Below are 21,862 nucleotides of genomic sequence, written 5' to 3'. Positions count from 1 at the left end.
TCCTCAACATCTTAAAAGCCATCTACGAAAAGCCCACAGCAAATATCATTCTCAATGGGGAAGCACTGGGAGCCTTTCCCCTAAGATCAGGAACAAGACAGGGATGTCCGCTCTCACCACTGCTATTCCACATAGTACTGGTAGTCCTAGCCTCAGCAATCAGACAACAAAAAGACATTAAAGGGCATTCAAATTGGCAAAGAAGAAGTCAAACTCTCCCCCTTCGCAGATTACATGATACTCTACATAGACTCCACCCCAAGATTGCTAGAATTCATACAGCAATTTGTCAGTGTGGCAGGATACAAAATCAATGCCCAGAAGTCAGTGGCATTTCTAGACACTAACGTTGAGAATGAAGAAAGAGAAATTAAGGAGTCGATCCCATTTACCATTGCATCCAAAAGCATAAGATACCTAGGAATAAACCTAAGCAAGGAGGTAAAGGATCTATACCCTAAAAACTATAAAACACTTCTGAAAGAAATTGAGGAAGGCACAAAGAGATGGAAAAATATTCCATGCTCATGGATTGGCAGAATTAATATTGTGAAAATGTCAACGTTACCCAGGGCAATTTACACATTTAATGCAATCCCTATCAAAATACCATGGACTTTCTTCAGAGAGTTTGAACAAATTATTTTAAGATTTGTGTGGAATCAGAAAAGACCCCGAATAGCCAGGGGAATCTTAAAAAAGAAAACCATATCTGGGGGCATCACAATGCCAGATTTCAGGTTGTACTACAAAGCTGTGGTCATCAAAACAGTGTGGTACTGGCACAAAAACAGACACATAGATCAATGGAACAGGATAGAGAATCCAGAAATGGACCCTCAACTTTATGGTCAACTAATATTCAGCAAAGCAGGAAAGACTATCCACGGGATAAAAGACAGTTTCTTCAATAAATGGTGCTGCGAAAATTGGACATCTACGTGCAGAAGAATGAAACTAGTCCACTCTCTTGCACCATACACAAAGATAAAGTCAAAATGGATGAAAGATCTAAATGTGAGACAAGATTCCATCAAAATCCTAGAGGAGAACACAGGCAACAGCCTTTTTGAACTTGGCCACAGTAACTTCTTGCAAAATACATTCATGAAGACAAGAGAAACAAAAGCAAAAACGAACTATTGGGACTTCATCAAGACAAGCAGCTTTTGCATAGCAAAAGATACCATCAAGATAACTCAAAGACAACCTACAGAATGGGAGAAGATATTTGCAAATGACGTATCAGATAAAGGGCTAGTATCTGAGATCTATAAACAACTTATGAAACTCAACAGCAAAGAAACACAGTCCAATCATGAAATGGGCAAAAGACATGAAGAGAAATCTCACAGAGGAAGACATGGACATGGCCAACATGCACATGAGAAAATGCTCCACATCACTGGCCATCAGGGAAATACAAATCAAAACCACAATGAGATACCATCTCACACCAGTGAGAATGGGGAAAATTAACAAGGCAGGAAACCACAAATGTTGGAGAGGATGCGGAGAAAAGGGAACCCTCTTACACTGTTGGTGGGAATGTGAACTGGTGCAGCCACTCTGGAAAACTGTGTGGAGGTTCCTCAAAGAGTTAAAAATAGACCTGCCCTACGACCCAGCAATTGCACTGCTGGGGATTTACCCCAAAGATACAGATGCAGTGGAAGGCCGGGACACCTGCACCCCGATGTGTATAGCAGCAATGTCCACAATAGCCAAACTGTGGAAGGAGCCTCGGTGTCCATCGAAAGAGGAATGGATAAAGAAGATGGGGTTTATGTATACAATGGAATATTCCTCAGCCATTAGAAACGACAAATACCCACCATTTGCTTCAACGTGGATGGAACTGGAGGGTATTATGCTGAGTGAAGTCAATTGGAGAAGGACAAACATTATATGTTCTCATTCATTTGGGGAATATAAATAATAGTGAAAGGGAATATAAGGGAATGGAGAAGAAATGTGTGGGAAATATCAGAAAGGGAGACAGAACATAAAGACTCCTAACTCTGGGAAATGAACTAGGGGTGATGGAAAGGGAGGAGGGCGGGGGGTGGGGGTGAATGGTGACGGGCACTGAGGGGTGCACTTGACGGGATGAGCACTGGGTGTTATTCTATATGTTGGCAAATCGAACACCAATAAAAAATAAATTTATATGTAAAAAAAAAATCTTCCATGTCTCCAGGACCCTCAAGAATGTGGTCAGAGAGTGCATCCCCCAGCCCCCACAAGGCCGTACAATGGCCCCCTTCCCAACCCCCTGGGGGCACACGGCCTGGATGGACAACTCCCCGTGCACCTCCAGGACCAGCCAAGGGCCGACAACATACCTGGCGTCCGGCCTCATTGTTGTGGCGGTTCATGGCGGAGCGGGCGTCTGGCCGGTTCTCCCGTGCGTCAGCGAATTCCCGGGACACCATGCCACCAAACTCGATGTCCTCGCTGCAGCCTCCCCACTTCCAGCCCTCACCTGGTGAGCCCTGGTGGCGGCTGCTGCAGCCACAGATGGCAGCGGAGCCCTCCGCACATGAGCGTGTCACAGCGAAGGCCACGCCGGCCGAGGCGATGGCGTGCACAAAGGCAGACTCCCGGGTGGCTGCGGAGAGAGGCAACCCAGTTGGCAGGACCCAGCAGGGCTGCGGGGGTGGCACCTGGCCCCAGGGTATCTTGGCCCCTTGCTGGGCTGGGCCTGGGTCCTTGGGGTGGTTGTGGGTGCTGGACTTACAGTCTCCCCAGTGGCCAGGCAGGGCCAACGAGCCCCAGGAGGGGGACTGGGTATCAGTCTCCATGAGGAAACACAGGGACCCCTGCAATTCAAGGGTCAGATCAGAGCCAGCACTGGCCAGGACGTGCAAAACCTGAACCCCCTACACTGCTGGGGGCAAGGAAATTGGTGCTGCCCCTTGGAAAGCAGTTTGACAGCTTCTTGAAGCCAGACCCCTACCATGTGACTGGCCATTCAGCTAGGTATTCACCCCCGAGGAAGCTCAGGTGCTTCAGGGGCCAGGAAGCAGAGGGCTTGGCTAGGGGCTCCCAAATGTACATCAGCAGGTGAACGGATAAAAATCTGTGGCATGAAATCAGTCAGCTCTGCCGATGTGATGCAGAAGCTCCCACTGCGAGAAAAATTATTGTAAGCACATGGTGGGAGGGGTACTAACCCGACTTACTGTAGTGGTCATCCTGCAATATGTGCATGTATCGAATCAGTATGTGGTACACCTGAAACTGAATGTTCTGTGTCAGTTTTACCTCAGTTAAACCAGTAAAGTGGTATTCTGTCTAATTGGGGACAAAATGAGGGGCATGGATGAATCTCAAAATCATCCACTGAGAAAAGGCAGATTTAAAGACCCCTTCCTCTTGGGCCCAAACAACCCGTGGTAGAAACCCCCAACCCAGACGTCCAGGATGAAAGTGTCCAGCAGCCTGGTGGCCTGCTTGGGGGCAGCTCCTGGCCCGCACACTGCCCACTTGTGCCTCTCATTCTGCCCGCACACTTTCCCATCTTCCACCCCTAATTCCAGGGACCTGCATGGTCCAGCTGAAGGGCCACTTTTTCTGGAACCTCCTCGAGGTCAGTGCTTCCACTGGACCCTTTGCCTCATGCTAGTTCCATGCTCCTGGACTTGGAGATGCTGAGAGCTGTAGCATCCAGGCTGCTGCTGACCCTGGGGGCTGGTCTGGAGGCTGCTGGGGCCCCCAGATGCAGCCTCCTCCCTCCACATGAGGGGAAACTGAGTGTGGGGACATGGTTTTGCCGAAGGGCCATGCAGGAGGGGTGGGGCTTGGGAAGCAGGAGCTGGTGAGGCTGACCAGGAGCAGACAGAGTCCACTGGGGAGGCTGTGAGGGCTCTGCAGAGGCTACGTCTGCAGCTGGGCTTCCCCTGACTACACGAGTGCACGTGCGTCCTGGGTCTGCGTGAGCCTTCCAGCAAGGGGACCCAGCAATGACCCCCTCTGGGGGGAAGGTGAGGATGGGGCTACCCTGCGTGAGTGGATGGGCCTCCCTCACTCCTTCATATGCACATATGGAGCCTGCTCTTTGCCAAGTTCTGCAGAGGGGAACATGGAAGCCTCAGGGAGCTTACCTGCTGGTGAGCAGGAATTTAAAAATCTAGATAAAAAGCCACGGGCTCTGGAGTTCAGCAGGCCTGGGGCTGAACCTGGGCTTGGTGTCCGGTGTCCGGTGCACCTGTGGGCATCTCTGCTGCTGTCCTGATGGGGACCTGCATCCCACCTCTCCTGCGCCAGCAGGAGGGAGAAGGGAGCAGGACAGGTGTGAGGATGGGCCCCTCCAGGCCTTCCATGCTGGGCATGGGCTGGGTGGTCTGGATGGTGCTGGGCCCCCAGCGGCTCCCATTGTGGGGTGCCGCTGTGTCCCCGCCCACATCAGTGCCTGGTGGCTTTGGTCTTGGCTGGGGGATGGGCAGGTGGGCTTCATCTTGGGGAGTGAGCAGAGACTGCCAGCAGAGGCTGTGGGCTATTCCCCTGGCTTCCTCAAGCTTGCTCACCCCCGACACCAGGCAGGTAGAGGCAGAGGAATGGCGAGACAGTTCCAGCCAGCAGCACACACACTCAGACTCATCCAAGAGCCGCCATACCTGTCACTGAAAAGCGCACAAGTACTGTCCCCTCCCTCCTCCCCTCCCCTGCCCTTGAGTCCAGCCCTCAGCGTCTGTCACCTGTACCATCACAGGCTCCTGGATGTGACCTGCACACCTGCCTCCAGCTTTCCCCCATGCACATGTGTGTGTCATGCGTCTCAAACACACGGGCACAGTGCGTGCACAAGCATGCACGCACACACAAACACATGGGCACACATGCACACAACACACGTTTGCACACATGCAATGCACACATGCATACACACACGTGGGCATATGCAAACACACAGACATGCAAACACATGTAACACGTGCACACAAACATGTATATGCAGAACACATGCACAAACACGCATGCATGCAAGCACGCATGCACAGACCTATGCACACACGCAAGCACACGTGCACATACACATCATACAAGGCTGAGGGCACAGCCCTTTGCTTCATGCCCAGTGCATCTTGCCTGGTCCCTCTGAGCTCCTGGGGCTGGTCCTTGCCTGACCTACGCATAGGCCCCCCCCACCTGCTGCCCCCCCAGCTCTGGCAGCTGCTCCCTGGCCTCCAGCCACAGTCAGCCTTTGTCACTCCCCTAGGGAGACTTCCAGTTGCTCCTCTGGTCATGTGCACCTGCCGTTTCCTCCGTGTGCTCTTCAGCCGGGGTCTGGCCATGCTGTCCAAGTGTGGTCACTGACTGGCCGAGGAAGCTCTCACCTGAGCCCTCTCCTGATTCGTCCCCTCCTTGGCCTGGAAGCTCCCTGAGGTGGGGACTGTGTCTTGTTCATTCTGCGTTTCCAGGAGCCCTGGGTTGGGACAGGGAGGCCCAGCAGGATCTGAGCCTGTGGGGCTGGCTCTCCACCCCTCCCCACTCAGCAACCTTCACTGTCCCTTCCCCGAAGGCCAGCAGACAGCTGCTCCCCCAGATGTTGGATGCCCTGTCTTACTCTCCTCTGTAGCACAGCCCATCAGTTCTCAGGCCCGGAACTGCCTTCTGCAGGTCTGAGGTCTCTGTGCATAAATGCCAGCGTGGCCTGGACCCAGGCACCTTGTCCTGCTGTCCCTCCCCTCCAGCAGAGCCACACCTTTATTTTGTCTTCTTCCTTGGAGCCAGACTGGGCTCCCTGCTGGCGCTGGCCTGGGGCCTCTCCTGCAGCCGGTGTTCTAGGCACTCGGGGAGCCCAGTGCACACAGCCCAGTGCTGCTTCAAGCTGCCTGAGGCCCCTGGTTGCCAGAAACACTCCTCTTGGGGGAAGACTGCCTTGGCCTCTGCCCACCACCCTCCTGTGACGTTGGGGGAGAGCCAGCGAGCCTGGGGCCTTGCCCCTTACCCGAACAAGGGCTTGCTGCTTATCAGGCTCAGGCAGACAGGCCAGGCCGCCAGACACACTCGAGGGGAAGGGCGTGATTGCGGCGGTGGGGGAGGCCTTCAACTTGGGAGGAAGAACTCAGTCCAGCCCTGCTCACAGCTTGCCCCAGTTGGCTCCCCTGTGGGCCCCAATCTCCCCTCCTGCCCTGAGCAGAAGGGGCTCATCACACACCAGGTCCGAAGGCTGAGGACACCGTGTAGCCTTCAACTTGCTCTGAAGGAGAAGAAGCGTCTGAGGAAACGCCACAAGGCCTGTGGCCAGAAAAGTGTGAGATGGGTTGTGCGGGCAAAGAAAGTCCACGTGGAAGTGGAAGACACGGCCTCCACGCAGTTTGGGAAGCTGAGACCTGGCATAGCAGATGCCCTGCCTGGCCCACCTAGCCGGCGGGCCCCACAGCGGGCAGGCGGCAGGTGCCTCGAGCAGGTGCTCCAGGGACACCCATGGAGGCCTTCCCAGCAGAGTCAAGTTATGTCAGGCAAACCCCAAAGGCCTGACGCATCTCCTCCTGGTCTCGAGGGCACAAGGGGCAAGGGCCAGGCAGACACACCTAGAGGGGACCCTGAACAGGTGGAAAATAGGTGAAATCGGGGTGAAGTCTGGAATTAACACCCAGGGATCTCTGCTTCAATGGATGCAGCTGGATCTGTGGGTTCTTAGCCTTGCGGGAGGTCTGGGAGGGGAAACGGAGTCAGCATCACTCCTGCAGTGCCTCTGTATGTCCACGGTTCTTTCCAGAGAAAAAGTAAAAGTGCATGCTGAGGTCGTGCAGGAGGAAGACCCCCTGCATGCCCGGGTGACACCTGCAGGACTGGGGCTTTCCATCCAGGGATCTTGGGGTAGCGTCACTCCAAGCAGGAATCACAGGCCATGTCAGAAAGCTTGTGAGTGGGGGGTTGTGTTGTTTTTGGATAGAGAACCTGTTGCTTTTATCAGATTTCCACCAGTGTTGGAAAGAAGAAGGTCATTATCTGACCGGCTGGAGTAGCCTCAGGCTTTGGGGGAGGTAGGATGGGGCTCCCCTGAGGCAGTGGGCGGGGAGGGCACAGCAAGGATCAGACTGGGGTCTGGAGCCCTGGCAGCCGCCCCAGTCACAGCAAAGTTCTTAGCCACCGACAGCAGCTTTGTCAGGTTTCTGCTTCTGTTTACACAACAGAGGCAGCTAGGGAACCAGAGGGGATCCATCCCACCGTGGGAAGGGAACCGTGTCTTGGGAATGAGATTGGAAACACCTTTGTCACTGTCACTGGCCATGGGCTACAGCAGGTCAGGAGAGGAGGAGGGGACACAGGTCTGGGATGGTGGCCAAAGGGCCTGTGCTGCCAGTGTGCCAAGTCCCTGGGACACCACCTGCCTGAGCCCTTGGAGCTGCTCAGACTGCCCTGCTGGCCCCAGGACTCTCCTCCACACCCGTGAGATGGGCTTTGCCTCCCGGGGTCTCAGAGCTCTGGAACAGGACCGATCTTGTTTCCAGACTTGGATTTCATGGGCTTGTCAAGTACCAGGGATCATTTGAGGACTGAATTAGGACTGCCAGGTGTTCTCACTTTCCTGTGAGAGGATAAGGCAAATGGAAAATGTCACAGTTTCAGAACTGAGGTCGGGGCTGGGAAAAGGAAGGAGAAAGGAAATTTGGTGACAAAGTCGTTCTGTGAGTTAAGCCTTCTCCACGGGGAAAGCCATCTTTGCCAGGAACTTGACATTGTTTCATTACCAATTATTTATTGAGTTCCTGTGAAATGTCAATGATCTATCCTTCTTGCCATTCATCTACCATCTATTCATTTATTCATCTATCCATCCACCCATCCACCATCCATTTATCCATCCACCATCCATCCATCCGGGATCTAAGAGTCTGTAAAGAGCTATATACTAGGCTCAAAACTAGGAATATGAGGTGGGTAAGATGTAAGGTGCCCATTCTCAAGAACCAAGCTAATAAATCTGCAAGAAAGGGGATTGCTGCTCTATCTGATGAAATTTCTAACAACCCAGGCTTTCAAAAGGTGAAGGAACTACCCACCCAATTGTTAATTAAGGAGAACCTAGATGACCCACTCTCAGGTGGAAAGAATCCTTGCATGGAGGGATGCCTAGGTGGCTCAGTGGTTTGGCTCAGGTCATGACCCTGGGGTCCTGGGATCGAGTCCCACATCAGGCTCCCCATAGGGAGCCTGCTTCTTCCTCTGCTTATGTCTCTGTCTCTCTGTGTCTCTCATGAATAAATAAATACATCTTAAAAAAAAAAAAAAGAATTCCTGCACTGGAAAGAAAGAGGGTGAACCAGGGGAATCCTGTCTTTAGTAAGAGGCTCCGCTGTTGTGGATCAAGTTCGCGGCTTTGGGCTGTGCTAAGTCACCTGCCTTACAGTTCATGAGAGATAGAGTAGGAGAAATAGTAACATATAATGAAGCTTGGCAATGTGAACTCTGGGGCAGGATTGGGATGGATGGATGAGTAGATCAATGAGTGGGTGAGTGGCTGCTGGATGAATGAGTAGGTGGGTGGATGGGTGGGTAGATGGTTGGATGTATGGATGGGGGGATAGATGAGTGGATGGATGGATGTGTGGATAAGTGGATACATTGGATGGATGGATGGATGGATGGATGGATGGATGATAGATGAATGTGTAGGTGGATTGATGGATGAGTGGGTGGATGGGTGGGTAGGGATATATGATGGATGGATGGATGGATGGATGGATGGATGGATGGATGGACTTATGGATGGATGGATAGATGGTAGATGGGTGGATGAGTAAAGTCTGGAGCAGCTGAGGGAGTCCCGTGTGGTGAGAGCTGGGTGTATGGCAGAAGGCAGGGAGAGCACCCCACAGTGCTCCATCACAGTTAGGCTAGTGGAGCCTTAGGTGTCACCCATGAGATGGGCTTCCGCAGTAACTTTGCCTCCTTGGGTTTCAAAAACATTTGAGGGATCTTAACAAATTCTTGTTTCCAGATTTGAATTCCACAGACTTGTCAAGTAGGAGAGATCATTTGAAGACTGAATTAGGATCACCACTTGTTGTTACTTTTACTTTTTTGTGGGAGGATAAGACATTAAAAATAGCATAATTTTAGAGAAAAAACTTTTTACATGCAAAAAGAATGTTTTCTGGGTACTTTGTGTTGAAGAAAGTTCACCTTCTCACATTTCACCATGAAGTTGGCGATCAGCAACTGCTAATTGAGCACTGACCGTGTTCTTAGTGGACAAGAAGCCTGCAGCCTCTGCTCTGGAGCTGACCTTCTTGCAGGGAGGCCATCCAGGAGGCTGTTTCAGCAGAGACCGAGAGGACACACTGCCTTGAGTCTGGGGAATCCTTTTAATGCTGCTGAGAGAACCGGCCCAGAAAGGAGAAGGGCACTCCTCTCTCTCTCCCATTGCCATGGGTCCTGTAGGCCCCCTCACCCCAGCATGCACTGGCCCACAGCAGTAATGCTGAGCCCAGACAGGGCCCAGGGAGAGGCTCCTACACCCCCAGCAAAGGGTCCTGAGATTCCACCAAGCTGGTTTTGGTGGCTGCAGCCTTGAGGTGGCTGGGCCCCATCTTCTCCTGGGGGAAGACTGTGAGGGCCAACACTGAATGAGAAGGATAGGGACATTTACATAAGCTCCTGGGATGAGACTATCTGTCTAGGGGGCTGCTGCAGTGGCCTTTCCCAGAAACACAGTGACCTCTGGCAGGAGAAGTTCCTGGAAGGGGCTGTGGTTCAGATGTGAGCACTGATTGATGTGATGGAATTCCTGTCTGCCCAGGTGGGCCCCTCAGGAAGCTGTGCGGGGAAGAGGGCCTAGGGGCTGCCCCAGCAGCAGACACCCCGGGCAGCATGTCACATCAGACACATGTTGGGCCCACGGCCATAGTTCTTGGAAGGATACCTATTTCTCTAAAGGGTCTCCAGGTGATTCTGATGCAACCCTGGACTGAACCCCCAGGCTCTTCCATAGCCCAGAGCACCATGACTCACAGGCCCATCCCCCTCCTCAATAGTGGCCAGATCCAGGAGGCCTGTAGAAGGAGGCCACAAATGATACCCACTCAGGAGAGGGGGAGGGGGTTTCTGATACCACCTCTTTAAGAGGGATGTGAGGGGTGACTACGGGATCTAACACGGGGGGCTCTGACACCTGCCCAATCAGAGGAACATGGGGGGCTAACACGGGAGGTACTGACAGCCGCTTCCATCAGAAGGACATGGGGGCTAACATGGGGGCTCTGACACCTGCCCCATCAGAGAGACATGGGGGCTAACATGGGGGGCTCTGACACCCACTCCACCAGAGGGACATGGGGGCTAACATGAGGCATACTGACACCTGCTCCACCAGAGGGACATGGGGGGCTAACACAGGGCCTCTGACACCCGCTCCATCAGAGGGACATAGGGGGCTAATATGGTGGGCTCTGACACCTCCTCTGTCAGAGGAATGTAGTGGGCACAGAGGAATGGGGGGGTTTCTCACCTCTCCTCATCAGGAACATCAGGGGGCTAGTATGAGGGCTGACACCTTCCCCATCAGAAGCACGTGGGAGGGCTAATATGGGGGACTTTGACACCTCCTTCATCAGAGTACTTGGGGGAGCTAATATGGGGGGCTCAGTTTCCTCTCCCTATCAGAAGGATGTGGTGGGGGCTAACATGCCGGCTCTGATCTTTGCACATCAGAAGGCCTTTGCACATCTGATGGGGAACCATCTTGGGGGGTCTCTGACATCTCCTCCCTCCTGCCATGGGTTGTAGACCTTTCGTCTGGCCCCTATATGAAGCCTGGGCCCTGGCCACCTGCCTTTAGGACTCAGGGGCCTATCTCCTGTCAGCTGGTGGCAGGCAGGGACTTAGACCAAGACAGGGTAGGGTGTGAGCTCTCCTGGGAGCCACAGGTCCTGCCTATCGGAACCTTTCCTTGGCTGACCAGTGGCAGAGGACCCGCTCTCCCTCAGCTGAGGCATCTTGGGACCCCAGGCTGTCTGTCCTCTGGACAGTGCTGACCTTGGGGAATGATCTGGTGCTGAGGTGGGTGCGCCTACATGTCTGCAGAGGGGGTGCTGTGTGGGGGCATGCTGTCCTGCCTCTGTGGAGCCCCCCTGGCAGGGGTTCCTGGTGTGCAGCCCATCACCGCAGTACCTAGTGAGGATGCTGGCTGAGAGGGCAAGCTGCGGCTGTCAGGCATCTCTCTGCCTCCCCTGGCCCTCCTGTTCCCAGAGCATCGCTGGTGGCCCTAGGAGAGAACTGAGGTGCTCTCACCATGTGGCGCCCCCAGTACACAGCAGGCCCAGCCGACAACCACGGTGGTGCCTCCCTGTCTGGACTCCCGGGGGCTCTACCCACCTGGCAGGTGAGGGGTGGAGGGGGGGCTGTCCCTCTGCTGGAGCAGATGCACCCCTCTCCCTCTCTCTGGCCAGGAAGACCTGCAAGGCTCCTCTAGAACATTCGGGAAGGGGATGCGTCTTCGGGCCCCCCCCCACGCCCCAACACGGAGCGTGCGGCCCCACGGGGCGGAGGAGCCCGGGGCCCGCTCCGCCCCTGCGCCCAGCACATCCACCTTCCGGGCCCTGCGGCGGGCGGGCCCTGCGGCGGCATTTGTTAACCCCCGGCCGCGCCGGCACAAAGGAGGAGCCACCTGACCGCGGAATGCGGCCCGCGCCCCACGGCGGCCGCGGCCCCTGACACCGCCCGGCCGGCGGCGCGGCCGGCGTCCTGATTACCTGCTGGGGCTAATGAATCTGGCTTTGTGAGCCACTGTCACGCCGCGTTAGGCCCACAATGGGCCGTGATATTTTATATGAATTTCCCCCTGGTCGGCGATTAGGCCATAGCCAGCCAGTCATAGCAACCGGGAGGTATGCGCGGCCCGGGGCCCGAGGCGCGCGGGGAGCGCGCTATTCACACGCTGCGGCACAGCACTCCCGAGGGCGTGTGAATCGCCCGCAGCATTTCACTTTCTCTTGTGCTTAATCTTGTCCTCGTCGTGGGGACATTGTGTTCTGAGCCGGGCGCGGCGGGGAGGCGCCGGGGTCCCTCCTGGCCCCTCTACACCCCCCCCCGCCGGGCAGAGTTAATGATATACAGGGGAGGCCGTGGAGACCGGCAAGCCCCCCAGCCACGGAGAACCGAAACACTTTCCGATGGGGGTCAGGGGTCGCAACCTGGATTCGGGAGGCCACTTCCCCCTGGGGCCTGGCCGGCCTCCCCAGCCCCATGCCTGCCTGCCTGCGTGCGCTCCGGACACCCAGGGCAGCCGTCGGACCACCCCCTGGAGTCCTGGACCCTGGGGCGGGGGGAGAGGCTCTTCCAGGAGGGGGCCACCTACGTGACCCTTGCACCTCCTCTCCCGGCCCAGGCCCCCAAGGAGACGGGTAAGAAGGAGGGCAAGCTGACCAAGGAGGAGGCAGGGGACTGCGGAGGAAGGACACCGTTGGGGGGGGGGGGGCACAGTCTTGCTGAGAAACGTGACTGACACCGGTAGACCCTGCCAAGAGCTTAGGGAGTCTGACCAGGAGAACTGAGCAGGCCTGATGCTGAGAGGGTCAGTCTAGGCCCCTAGAGGGTGAGCTAGTAGATTCCCAGGCCACGCCTGCCCCCACCTCTCCCAGCAGTACGTGGGACACCTGCTCCCTGGTGTGGAGGGGCAGGCCAGCATCCCTCCAGCCCTGAGACCCCGGGGTAGCCTGGGGAATACGGCCCTGTTGCACCGGGGCTCTGACTGGACAAGGCAGGCTGGGGTGCAGGTGGAGAGGCCCCAAAGCCCTCCCTCCCCTCTTCCTGAAGTTATAGGCTGCCCCAAAGCTCCCTGGCCTGGGCCTGGGCCCCTGGAGCTCAAGCTCCTGCAGGGGCTTGTCTTGCCTGGGCCTCCTCTAGGCTGGCAGCGGGCGTCTGCTGGGGGCACTGAGCCTCAGGACCAGCTTTGCTTGCCCCACATCTTCCCCACCCCCTCACCTCCCTGAGGGTCAAGAGGAGGTGTTGGCCAGCTCTCAGGCAGGCTGGCCCTTCAGGTGCCTGGGGGCCTGGGGACCTGCCTGGAGGAACAGATGCACTCCTTGCACTCAAAATTCTTCAAATGCTTTCTGCCCTATGACGGGAGTTACATGGGGTGGTGGCCTTCCGGAGCACGGGCAGAGGGCAGCTCTTCCCAGCCCCATGCTCTGCAGGGGCAGCTTCCAGGGGTCGGGCTGGACAACCCCGCCTCTGGCACACACACGTGCTCACACACACATGCACACGCTTGCACACGTCCACACAGGGCCGGGCCCCTCTCTTCAGCTGGCCGGGCAGCATTAAGCTCTGTTCAAGAGGCCGCCTCAGCAGGGGTGGCCAGGCGCCCCGTGGACCCTGCCACAAAGCTGGGGTGACCTCTGACACGATTAGGGTCGCCCTGACCCTAATCCAATCAGATTGATTACCACAGGCGCGGCCAGGCGGGCAGGCAGGGGCCTCCACAATGGCCTCCCAGAGCTGGCTTCTCCCTGGGGCACCTGGCGGCTCCTTCCTAGAGGGCCTTTCAGCTCTCTGGCCACAATGAATTCCGCCATTTCTCAGCCCTGCGGCGGGCGAGGGGGAGAGGGGGTGAAGGGGCTTTCTTTTTCCATGAAAGCCAAGTGGTGAGGGCCTGGGGGCTGAGATGATTTTCATCTGGCAGAAATGGTAGAAGGGGACAGACAGGAGTGGACACAGGGAGCACAGGGCAGAAAAAGGATCCTGGACACGAAGAGGGGACATGGGGATCATGGAAGTTATGCGGAGTGGACGTGCGGAGGGGACATGGGGAGGGGACATGGAGGACATAGGTATATGTGCAGGAAAGGGGCCAGGACACGGATTTTCAAGGAACAAGGGGGTGCATAGGGAGGAAGGGAGCTCCCTGGGACCACAGCCCAGGAGCCAGAGGCTTGTCTACTCCTTGGGTCCCTGCTCACTGGGCTCCCCTGCTCCCCTCTTCTCATCCCAGACCCCTGTCAGGTGTTCCCAGCACAGGCCGGGGTGGACCCAGGAGTCCTGGCCTGGCCCTTGCACTGCTTCTCCATGTCCTCACTTGCAACCAGAGCAGCAGTTCATCGGAGGGGTGTTAGGTAGGATTCAAGTTCCTGTCGTGTGCAAAACACTTAGCACATCCAGAAAGCACTGTGAACATGTTCCAAAGAAAGAGAAAAACTTTTGAGATCCAGCTCAGAGGCCACCTCCCTTGGGAAGCCCTCATCTCCTCAGCACCTCCTTCTGGAGCACCAGCTATGTGCCAGGGCACTCATTGGCACTGCCCTAGCACCTGCCTTGCGTGTGTGACAGAGGACCCACAACAGATGTGAAGATGCCCTGCAGGGCCTGGTGTATGTCCTGGGACAGTGACAGTAGGGAAGGACTCAAGAATCTTGGAGCAGCCCCGGGGCCTGGCAGAGGGCTAAAGGGTAAGATGGAGCTGGAGAGAAGGAGGCTTTCAGGGACTGAGGTGGTTTCAGACTGTGGGGGGCAGTGAGGACAGGGTGCAGAGGCAGGCAGCTCTGGATGGGCAGGGAAGTCTGTGTGCCACAGCCATGTCTGAAGCAGTGGGGAGTGGCAGAGGCCCCCCGGAGAGGGCCTGGGCAGCGGGTGGTGGTAATGCAGGAGAGCAGAACAGCAGGGAGTGGGTGCAGAGGCCAAGGGCCCTCAGAGGCCACCCTGATTGAGGAACTTGCAGGCATGTCTGAGTATAACTGCAGGGCTGTGGTTTTGGCTCTCAGATGATGTAACCTGATGTATGAACTTGTGGGAAAAGGATGGAGCATGTGGCAGAGGGGGCAGTGCTGCATCCCAGTGGGAACTATGGCTCACCCTAGGGGTCTCCAAGGGAGGGGGGTGCGTAGAAATGGGCCAGGATCTTTGGACAGCATACATGGTTCCAAGGCATTCTCCCTTCCTCTCTGCCTGTACCCCTACAACCACCATATCCCACTTGTCCCAGGAGGGGATTCCTAGGCTTCCGGGCCATGTTGATAACAACGAGGCCATGGAGCTCTGTGGTGCTCTGTGCAAATTGGGTACCTCATCCAGCTCTTTGTTTTCCAGAGTGAAAGGAGGACCCAACCAGGCCACGAGCTGACATATTTTTTAAATGTTTTGTTAATAGATCACTATGTGACTTTTGTCACTTACAATTCAGAAAAAAAAAAACTCAAAGAATTGAGAGACACATTATATTAAAACTCTCCAAAATCAAAAACAAACAAACAAAAAGTCTCCCATGTGTTTCATTGATGTGAGTGAGGATCTTCATACCTGGATTTTTAAAAGTTAAGAACAGGATACCCAGTGATGAAAGATGGAAAGCCACTCCTGACATCAGGAGGAAATCAGGGGTGCCTGTTTTGCTCACTGCCACCCAATAATGTCCCAGAGGCTCTGACCAGGGCAAGGAGCAAGAAAAGAAAGGGTATCTAGATTGGAGGGAAGAAGGAAAACTGTTCCCATTAGCCAAGGATATGAAAATCCTATGGAATACACAGAACATCCATCAGAACTGCTAAACCTTCTGCAACGTTACAGACCATGAGGCCGAGATCCAAAACCAATTATGCTTTTCTATGCACCAGCAATAAACAATCCAAAAATAAGATTAAGGAAACAATTCCACTGACAACAGCATCAAAAAGAGTAAAATACTTTGGCCTAAATTTAGCAAAAGAAGGTTTTGTACACTGGAAATTGCCCACTGTCATTGAAAGAAACTGAAGAAAGCCTCACTACGTGGAAAGACATCCCGCATTCATGGATTGGGTGGCTTAATATCAAGATGGCAAAATTCCCCAAGGTGATCTGCAGATTCAACGCACTCTGTAATGATGTGAGCTTTTGTTTTGACAGAAACTGACACGCTGATCCTAAAATCCATACGGGAAGGTAAGGTGTTGTGGACAGTCATGACAGTCTTGAAAAAGTGGAGCAAAGTTGGAGGACTCACACTTCCTGATTTCCAACTGTACCGCTGACCAGGCAGAGAATAGACCATGGGGTAGAAGAGAGCTCTGAAGGAAACCCACCTTCCTTCCCTACCTCCTAGGTGGACTGCCTTCCTCACCACCCAGTTGGCAGCTGCTGCAGGTAGGTCAGCTTCCTGTCTGCTTCCTGAAATCCCTGACATTCTTTTCTATCTCAGGGAGCAGGGGTGTCCAGGGGCCTACTGGACATGCATCCTTGGGCCACAACTCCACTGGCCACAGCACAGCAGTGGGTGTGGCAACCATACCACACATATATGTTCACATGTGCACAGGCACCTACACACACATACACACACGTGTGTAGATTCACTCATGTACCTGTGTGCTCACAGATGCACATATGCATGCCCACATATGCATATACCACACATGTACACCCACCCACCACACAAATGCACACACACATGCATAGGCCCTCATACAGCTGGCATATCACAGTGTCTTGTGACCCTAACTCCTCCACACATGGCAGCCGCTGTCCCTGTGAGGACGACCATGTAATTACCTCAACCAGCAACAACTCTGTGAAGTCAGCTGAGTGGCAATTAGTCTCCCATTTTATAGACAGGGACGCTGACACTCCAGGAAGCTGGCTGACTCACCAGTCAAAGTCACATAGTGTGATCCCCCTCTCTTCCCTGCATGGCCCCTGGGCATGGCCATGACCACCTGAAGTAAGGGAGCCTCAGGACCTTGAACAAATGCAATCTGGCACCACCAACCCTCCATGCAATGCTTGGTTGCCTGCTCAGGGACCCCCTCAGCTATCCTCCCCTCCACGCACACCAGTGGTTTCTGGGCCCAGTGTAGCTTCCTCCCAGCATTGCTTGTCCTTCCTTCCTCTTCATTCCAGAGGCAACTACACCACTGCATGTTCCATCCTTCATTCTTATCTCCCTAGGGACCTCTATATGCCACTGAGGCGTGGGTCTCGGTCTCCGACCTCAGAACCCAAGTGGACCTTCATAAGTGCCTCCACTAACAGAACGTGGCACTGTATGGTCTCTGAGGCCAGTTTGGAAAAGGGGGTATGGAATGGCATCAGCAAAACATCAGAGTGAGGAGCTCCAAGGGCCCCTCCCTCCACAGAAATATGGAAAGAATGGAGCAGAAACTGTCAGAGTCCTGGAAAGGAGTTCAAGGTTTTTAGCAATCAAGCAAATGCTGAATCAAGACAAAAGTGTCTCTGACAATGTGAGATAGCTTTGAGGCACTTTCAGTTGGTCACAGCACCACCCTCCCTGGCACAGGGAACACTGGAGGCAGTAGTGTTCCCACATGGGTGGCTGGTTCCAGAAGAAGCAGAGTGGATGTTGCTCCTCAAGAATTTTGTCTATTTGGCCTGTCTGGGGGTTCCCTGAAAAACTGATGCCTACCTTAGAATTCTCTCAGGTGGAACAGTGGCCAAGCAGTACTCCTGGAAAACACTGAAAATCAGATTGATGAGCTCCTGCCATGTGGGGCAAAAAATTACAGTTGGGGTGGACAACAGACATAGTGACCACCTGGGGGGAAAGTGCTGGGGATAGCTGCCTTGGGGAAGGAAGTGTTTGAAGAGCTCCTGTGTACCAAGAGAGCTAAAGCTATGTGCACACCAAGGGTATAACATGGGGTTAAGGAGGGACCATAAACTTTCACTCACAGCTGATCTTCAGCTCAGTGCAGGCAGGCAGCGAGGGCTAAGACGGGGCTCTGAGCAGATGAGCTCATGTCGAAAGCCAGCACAACACAGCCAATCTGCAAAAACCAGAGGAGTCTTCTTCCTTTGCTTTGTTTTCTTTTCTTTTTTCCTCCAAGACATTAAGGAAAATTTTTTGCCAAACCACTAGCTGACCACAAAGTAAAGACAAGTCACTGAATAAACAAGCAACTACAATCCACAGTAAGCACACCAAACTCCAAGGAGGGGAAAGAATTTGATTCTTTGAGTAACCATCTTATAATAATCAAAAGGTGCAGATTCCAACAAAAAATTATAAGGCATGCAAAGACACAAGAAAGTGTGGGCCATTCACAGAAAAGGGAAATTAACAGCAAGTATCCCAAGGAAGCACAAATATTGGATATACCAGACAAAGACTCTGAATCAATGTCCTAAATATGCCCAAAGGGATAAAAGAAACCAGGAGAACAAAGTCTCAACAAAGAGAGAATATTGGTAAAGAGATAGAAATTACAAAAACAACCAAATAGAAATTGTGGCGCTGACAAGTATGGTTACTTGAAGCAGGATATTTGCTAGAGGTTTTCAACAGCATGGCTGAGTAGGCAGGGGAAAGAATCAGTGACCTTGAAGACAGTTCTATTGCAATTATGCAATCCGAGGAGCAGAAAGAAAAAAGGATGAAGAAAATTGAACAGACCTGTTGGACACTATCCACTGTAGCAACAAACAGTGTATTGCAGGAGTCCCAGGGGAGGATAGAGAGAAAGGGACAGAAAAAATATTTGAAGAGACAACAGCCAAGAAGTCCCAAATTTGATGAAGGACTTGAACCAGTATTTCCAGGAAGCTCAATGAACTTCAAGTTGGACCAACATAGAGAGATCCACACTGAGATATATTTTAATTGACTATCAAAATACAGAGACAAAGAGAATCTCTAAAGCAGCAAGAGAGGAGCATCTTGTCACATATGAAGGGTTCTGCATGAGATTAACCACCAATTTCTCATCAGAAACTAGAGTCAGAAGGCAGTGGGATGATATGTTTCACATACTGAAGGAAAACACTGTCAACCAAGAATTCTACCTCTGGCAAGACTATCCTTCCAAAGTGAACCATTGACTTGGATGAGATGGATACCTTCCTGGACACACATACATACCAGAACTGACTTAAGAAGAAATAGAACATCTGAGCAGACCTATAACCAGGTATGAGATTGGATCAGTAATGTAAAGCCTTCCAAGAAAGCAAAGCTTCGCTGGTGAATTCCACCAAACAATTAAAAAGAATCCACACCGACACTTCTCAAGCTCTTACAAAAAGCAGGAAAGCAGGGGACATTTCCTAACTCATTCCCTGAGGCCTGTGTTGCCCTGATCCTAGAGCCAGACAAAGATACTACTGCAGGGAAAGAGAACCGCAGACCCATGCCCCTTGTAAATATTGACACAGAAATCCCTAACAAAATACTCACACACCAAATCCTCCAGCATGTTAAAGGGATTATTGACCATGACCAATGGGGATTTATCCCAAGAATGCACGGGTGCTTCAGTGGAGGAAAATCAACCAATAACACATTAAGAGAACGAAGGAACAAAACCTCATGGGCATCTTAATTGGGGCAGAAAAAGCATTTGGTATAATCCAACACCGTTTTGTGATACAAAAACTCAACAGATGAAGACTAGAAGTGAATTTCCTCAACCTGATAAAGGGCAGTTATGGAAAACCTACAGCTGACCTCTCACTTGATGGTGAAAGACTGAAGTGTTTCTCCCTGAGACCCGGAACAAGGATGCCCACTCTCACCCCTTCTGTGCAGCATGGTGCTGGAAGGGGTAGAGCAAGTAGGCAAAAAGAAATCAAAGGTAGGCTAACTGCACAGGAAGAAGTAGAACTGTCACCATTCATAGGTTACATGGTCCTATACATGGAAAATCCTAAGAAACTTTCAAGAAACCCTCTCAGAGCTACCAAAATATTAACCAAAGTTGCAGGATTCATGATAAAAACACAGACATTAGTCATATTTTATACAGTAGCAATGGACAGTCCAAAATGGAAAATAAGATAACAGTTTCATTTATAGTAACATCAAAAAGGGTAAAAAAAAACAACAACTTAGGAACGTGTCCACGAGGGAAGTGCAAGTCTTATGCACTGAAAAAATGTAGCTGGAAGAAACCAGGGAAGACCTAAATAAAGAGAATGTTATCTCATGTTCAGAGATTAGGAGGCTTAATAGTCTTAAAATGGCAATACCCCCCCCCCCCAATAATCTACAGGCCGGAAGTAGTGCCCATGAAAGTCTCAAAGCCTTTTTCACAGACCTGGAGAAGTTGACCCCAAGGGACCCTGGGGTCAAGGGACCCCAGATGATCCTGTAAAAGAAAAACAGAATGGAGGATTTGATTTGCATTTCCTGACTTCATAACATACTACAGACCTACGTCCATCAAACCAGTGTGGAAATGGCAAGAGGACAGGCATGTAGACCAAAGGAATGAATGAAACGGAGAGTCATGAAATAAATCCACACATCCACAGCCAGCTGATTTTTGACAAGGGGGCCAGGACCATGCCAGGAGGGGGAAACTATCTGTCCAACAACAGATGGCCCTGGAATAACCGGATTTCCACATGCAAAAGAACAAAGTTGGATCCCTCCCTCACACCATACACAAGTATTTATACACCATGGACCAAGGAGTAAAGGTGAAAGGTCAAATTATAAAACTCGTAAAGGATAACATAGGTGTAAATCTTTGTAACAGATGAGACAATGCTTACTTTAAAATGACATTTCAATAGATAAATTGGACTTCACCAAAATCTAAGGCTCTTGTGCATTCCGGGACACTGTCACAATAAGGAAAAGACCACCATAAGAAAATATTTGCAGATCACGGAGCTGATAAGAACTCAGTGTCTAGAATATATAAAGAGCTTTGAGAACTCAACAACAAAAAGACAAGCATCCCAATTAGGAACTGGGCAAGAGTGCCTGCGTAGAGCAGTTGATGGGGCATCTGACTCCTGGTCTTGGCTCAGATCATGACCTCAGGGTCCTGGGATAGAGCTCAAGTCAGGCTTGGTGCTCAGTGACTCTGCTTGACATTCTCTCCAACTCTGCCTCTCCCCTGTCCCCTCCCCATATATGCTCTCTCTCTCTCTCTCTCTCTCTCTCTCTCTCATAAATAAATAAATAAATAAATAAATAAATAAATAAATAAATAAATAAGTATTTTTTAAAAAATTGGGCAAAGACCTTGAATAGACACTTCTCCAAAGAAGAAGTACGGATGACCAGCCAGCTCAGGAAAAGGCACTTGACATCACCAGCCATTGGGGACACGTGAATAAGAACCACAATGAGGTACCATTTAGTGCCCACTGGGGTGAGAAGGAAAGAGGCAGAAGTAAGGTGATGGTGAGGGTGTGGAGAGCCGGGAACCCTTGGGATTGCTGTCAGGGCATAAGATGGTGCCAGCCATGCGCGGCAGAGTGGGGTTCCCAAAATCTTATACGGAACAATTCACCATGAAGAATATACCCCAAGGATATGAAAACAGGTATTCAGGTGAGAATCGTTTGCCAAGGGCCACAGCAGCACAGCACCGCTGACCACAGCCACCAGGTGGGAATGACCCAGTGCCCACTGACACTCCATGCCAGCCGCTGGTGGTCCAAGCACACCCTGGAATATTATTCACGTGTGTGTGGAGGGGTGCGAGGTGCTGACGATGCTGCACATGCATTAATCGACCTTGAAGGCATCAGGCTGGGTGAAAGGGGCTATGCTCCCTCAGCGCCCTCGGTGGGGCCCAGCCACCAGAGTGCATAGCCCACATCCTCTCATTCTCGCTGAGCACAGCATCTGTGGCCAGACCTGTGGGGCGCGGAGCCGGCTGCCCTCTGATTTGCACACGTTGGGATACCAGCACATGGTCATTATGGTGCAAAGCACTATCTTTGGTGAAAATGTGCTCGTCACCAAAAGTGAACCGACGCCCAGCCCTGTCTTCTACTCCTTCCTAAGATAAGCCCCTGCCCCAGGGCCCTGGGTGACTTCCCCAGAGGGCTTCTGCCCTCCCCTCTCCTCCTCCCCTCCCTGTGTTTAAAAAACATTATTTTTTGTATTTCCTGTCTGAGACGCCCCGAAGGCCCAGCCCCTGTGGGTGCTCTGAGATAGTTACTCTCGTCCCTCATCCCTTGGACGGTA

The 21,862-nt window shown here is 52.6% G+C and overlaps 1 protein-coding gene across 1 annotated transcript in view; it reads right to left on the bottom strand.

Annotated features, from left to right (window-relative positions):
* WNT3A (Wnt family member 3A) overlaps positions 1–21,862 on the bottom strand; it is a 44,189-nt gene that overhangs the window by 8,545 nt on the left and 13,782 nt on the right. The window contains exon 3 of the mRNA XM_041727325.1: positions 2,346–2,611. Coding sequence (XP_041583259.1) covers positions 2,346–2,611 — 266 coding nt within the window. The remainder of the gene's footprint in view (positions 1–2,345; positions 2,612–21,862) is intronic.

The sequence above is a fragment of the Vulpes lagopus genome, chromosome 13 (genome assembly GCF_018345385.1).
Source record: "Vulpes lagopus strain Blue_001 chromosome 13, ASM1834538v1, whole genome shotgun sequence".
Lineage (NCBI taxonomy): Eukaryota > Metazoa > Chordata > Mammalia > Carnivora > Canidae > Vulpes > Vulpes lagopus.
The sequence above is the reverse complement of the archived record's forward strand: the minus strand, read 5'-3'. Positions and strand labels throughout refer to the sequence as shown.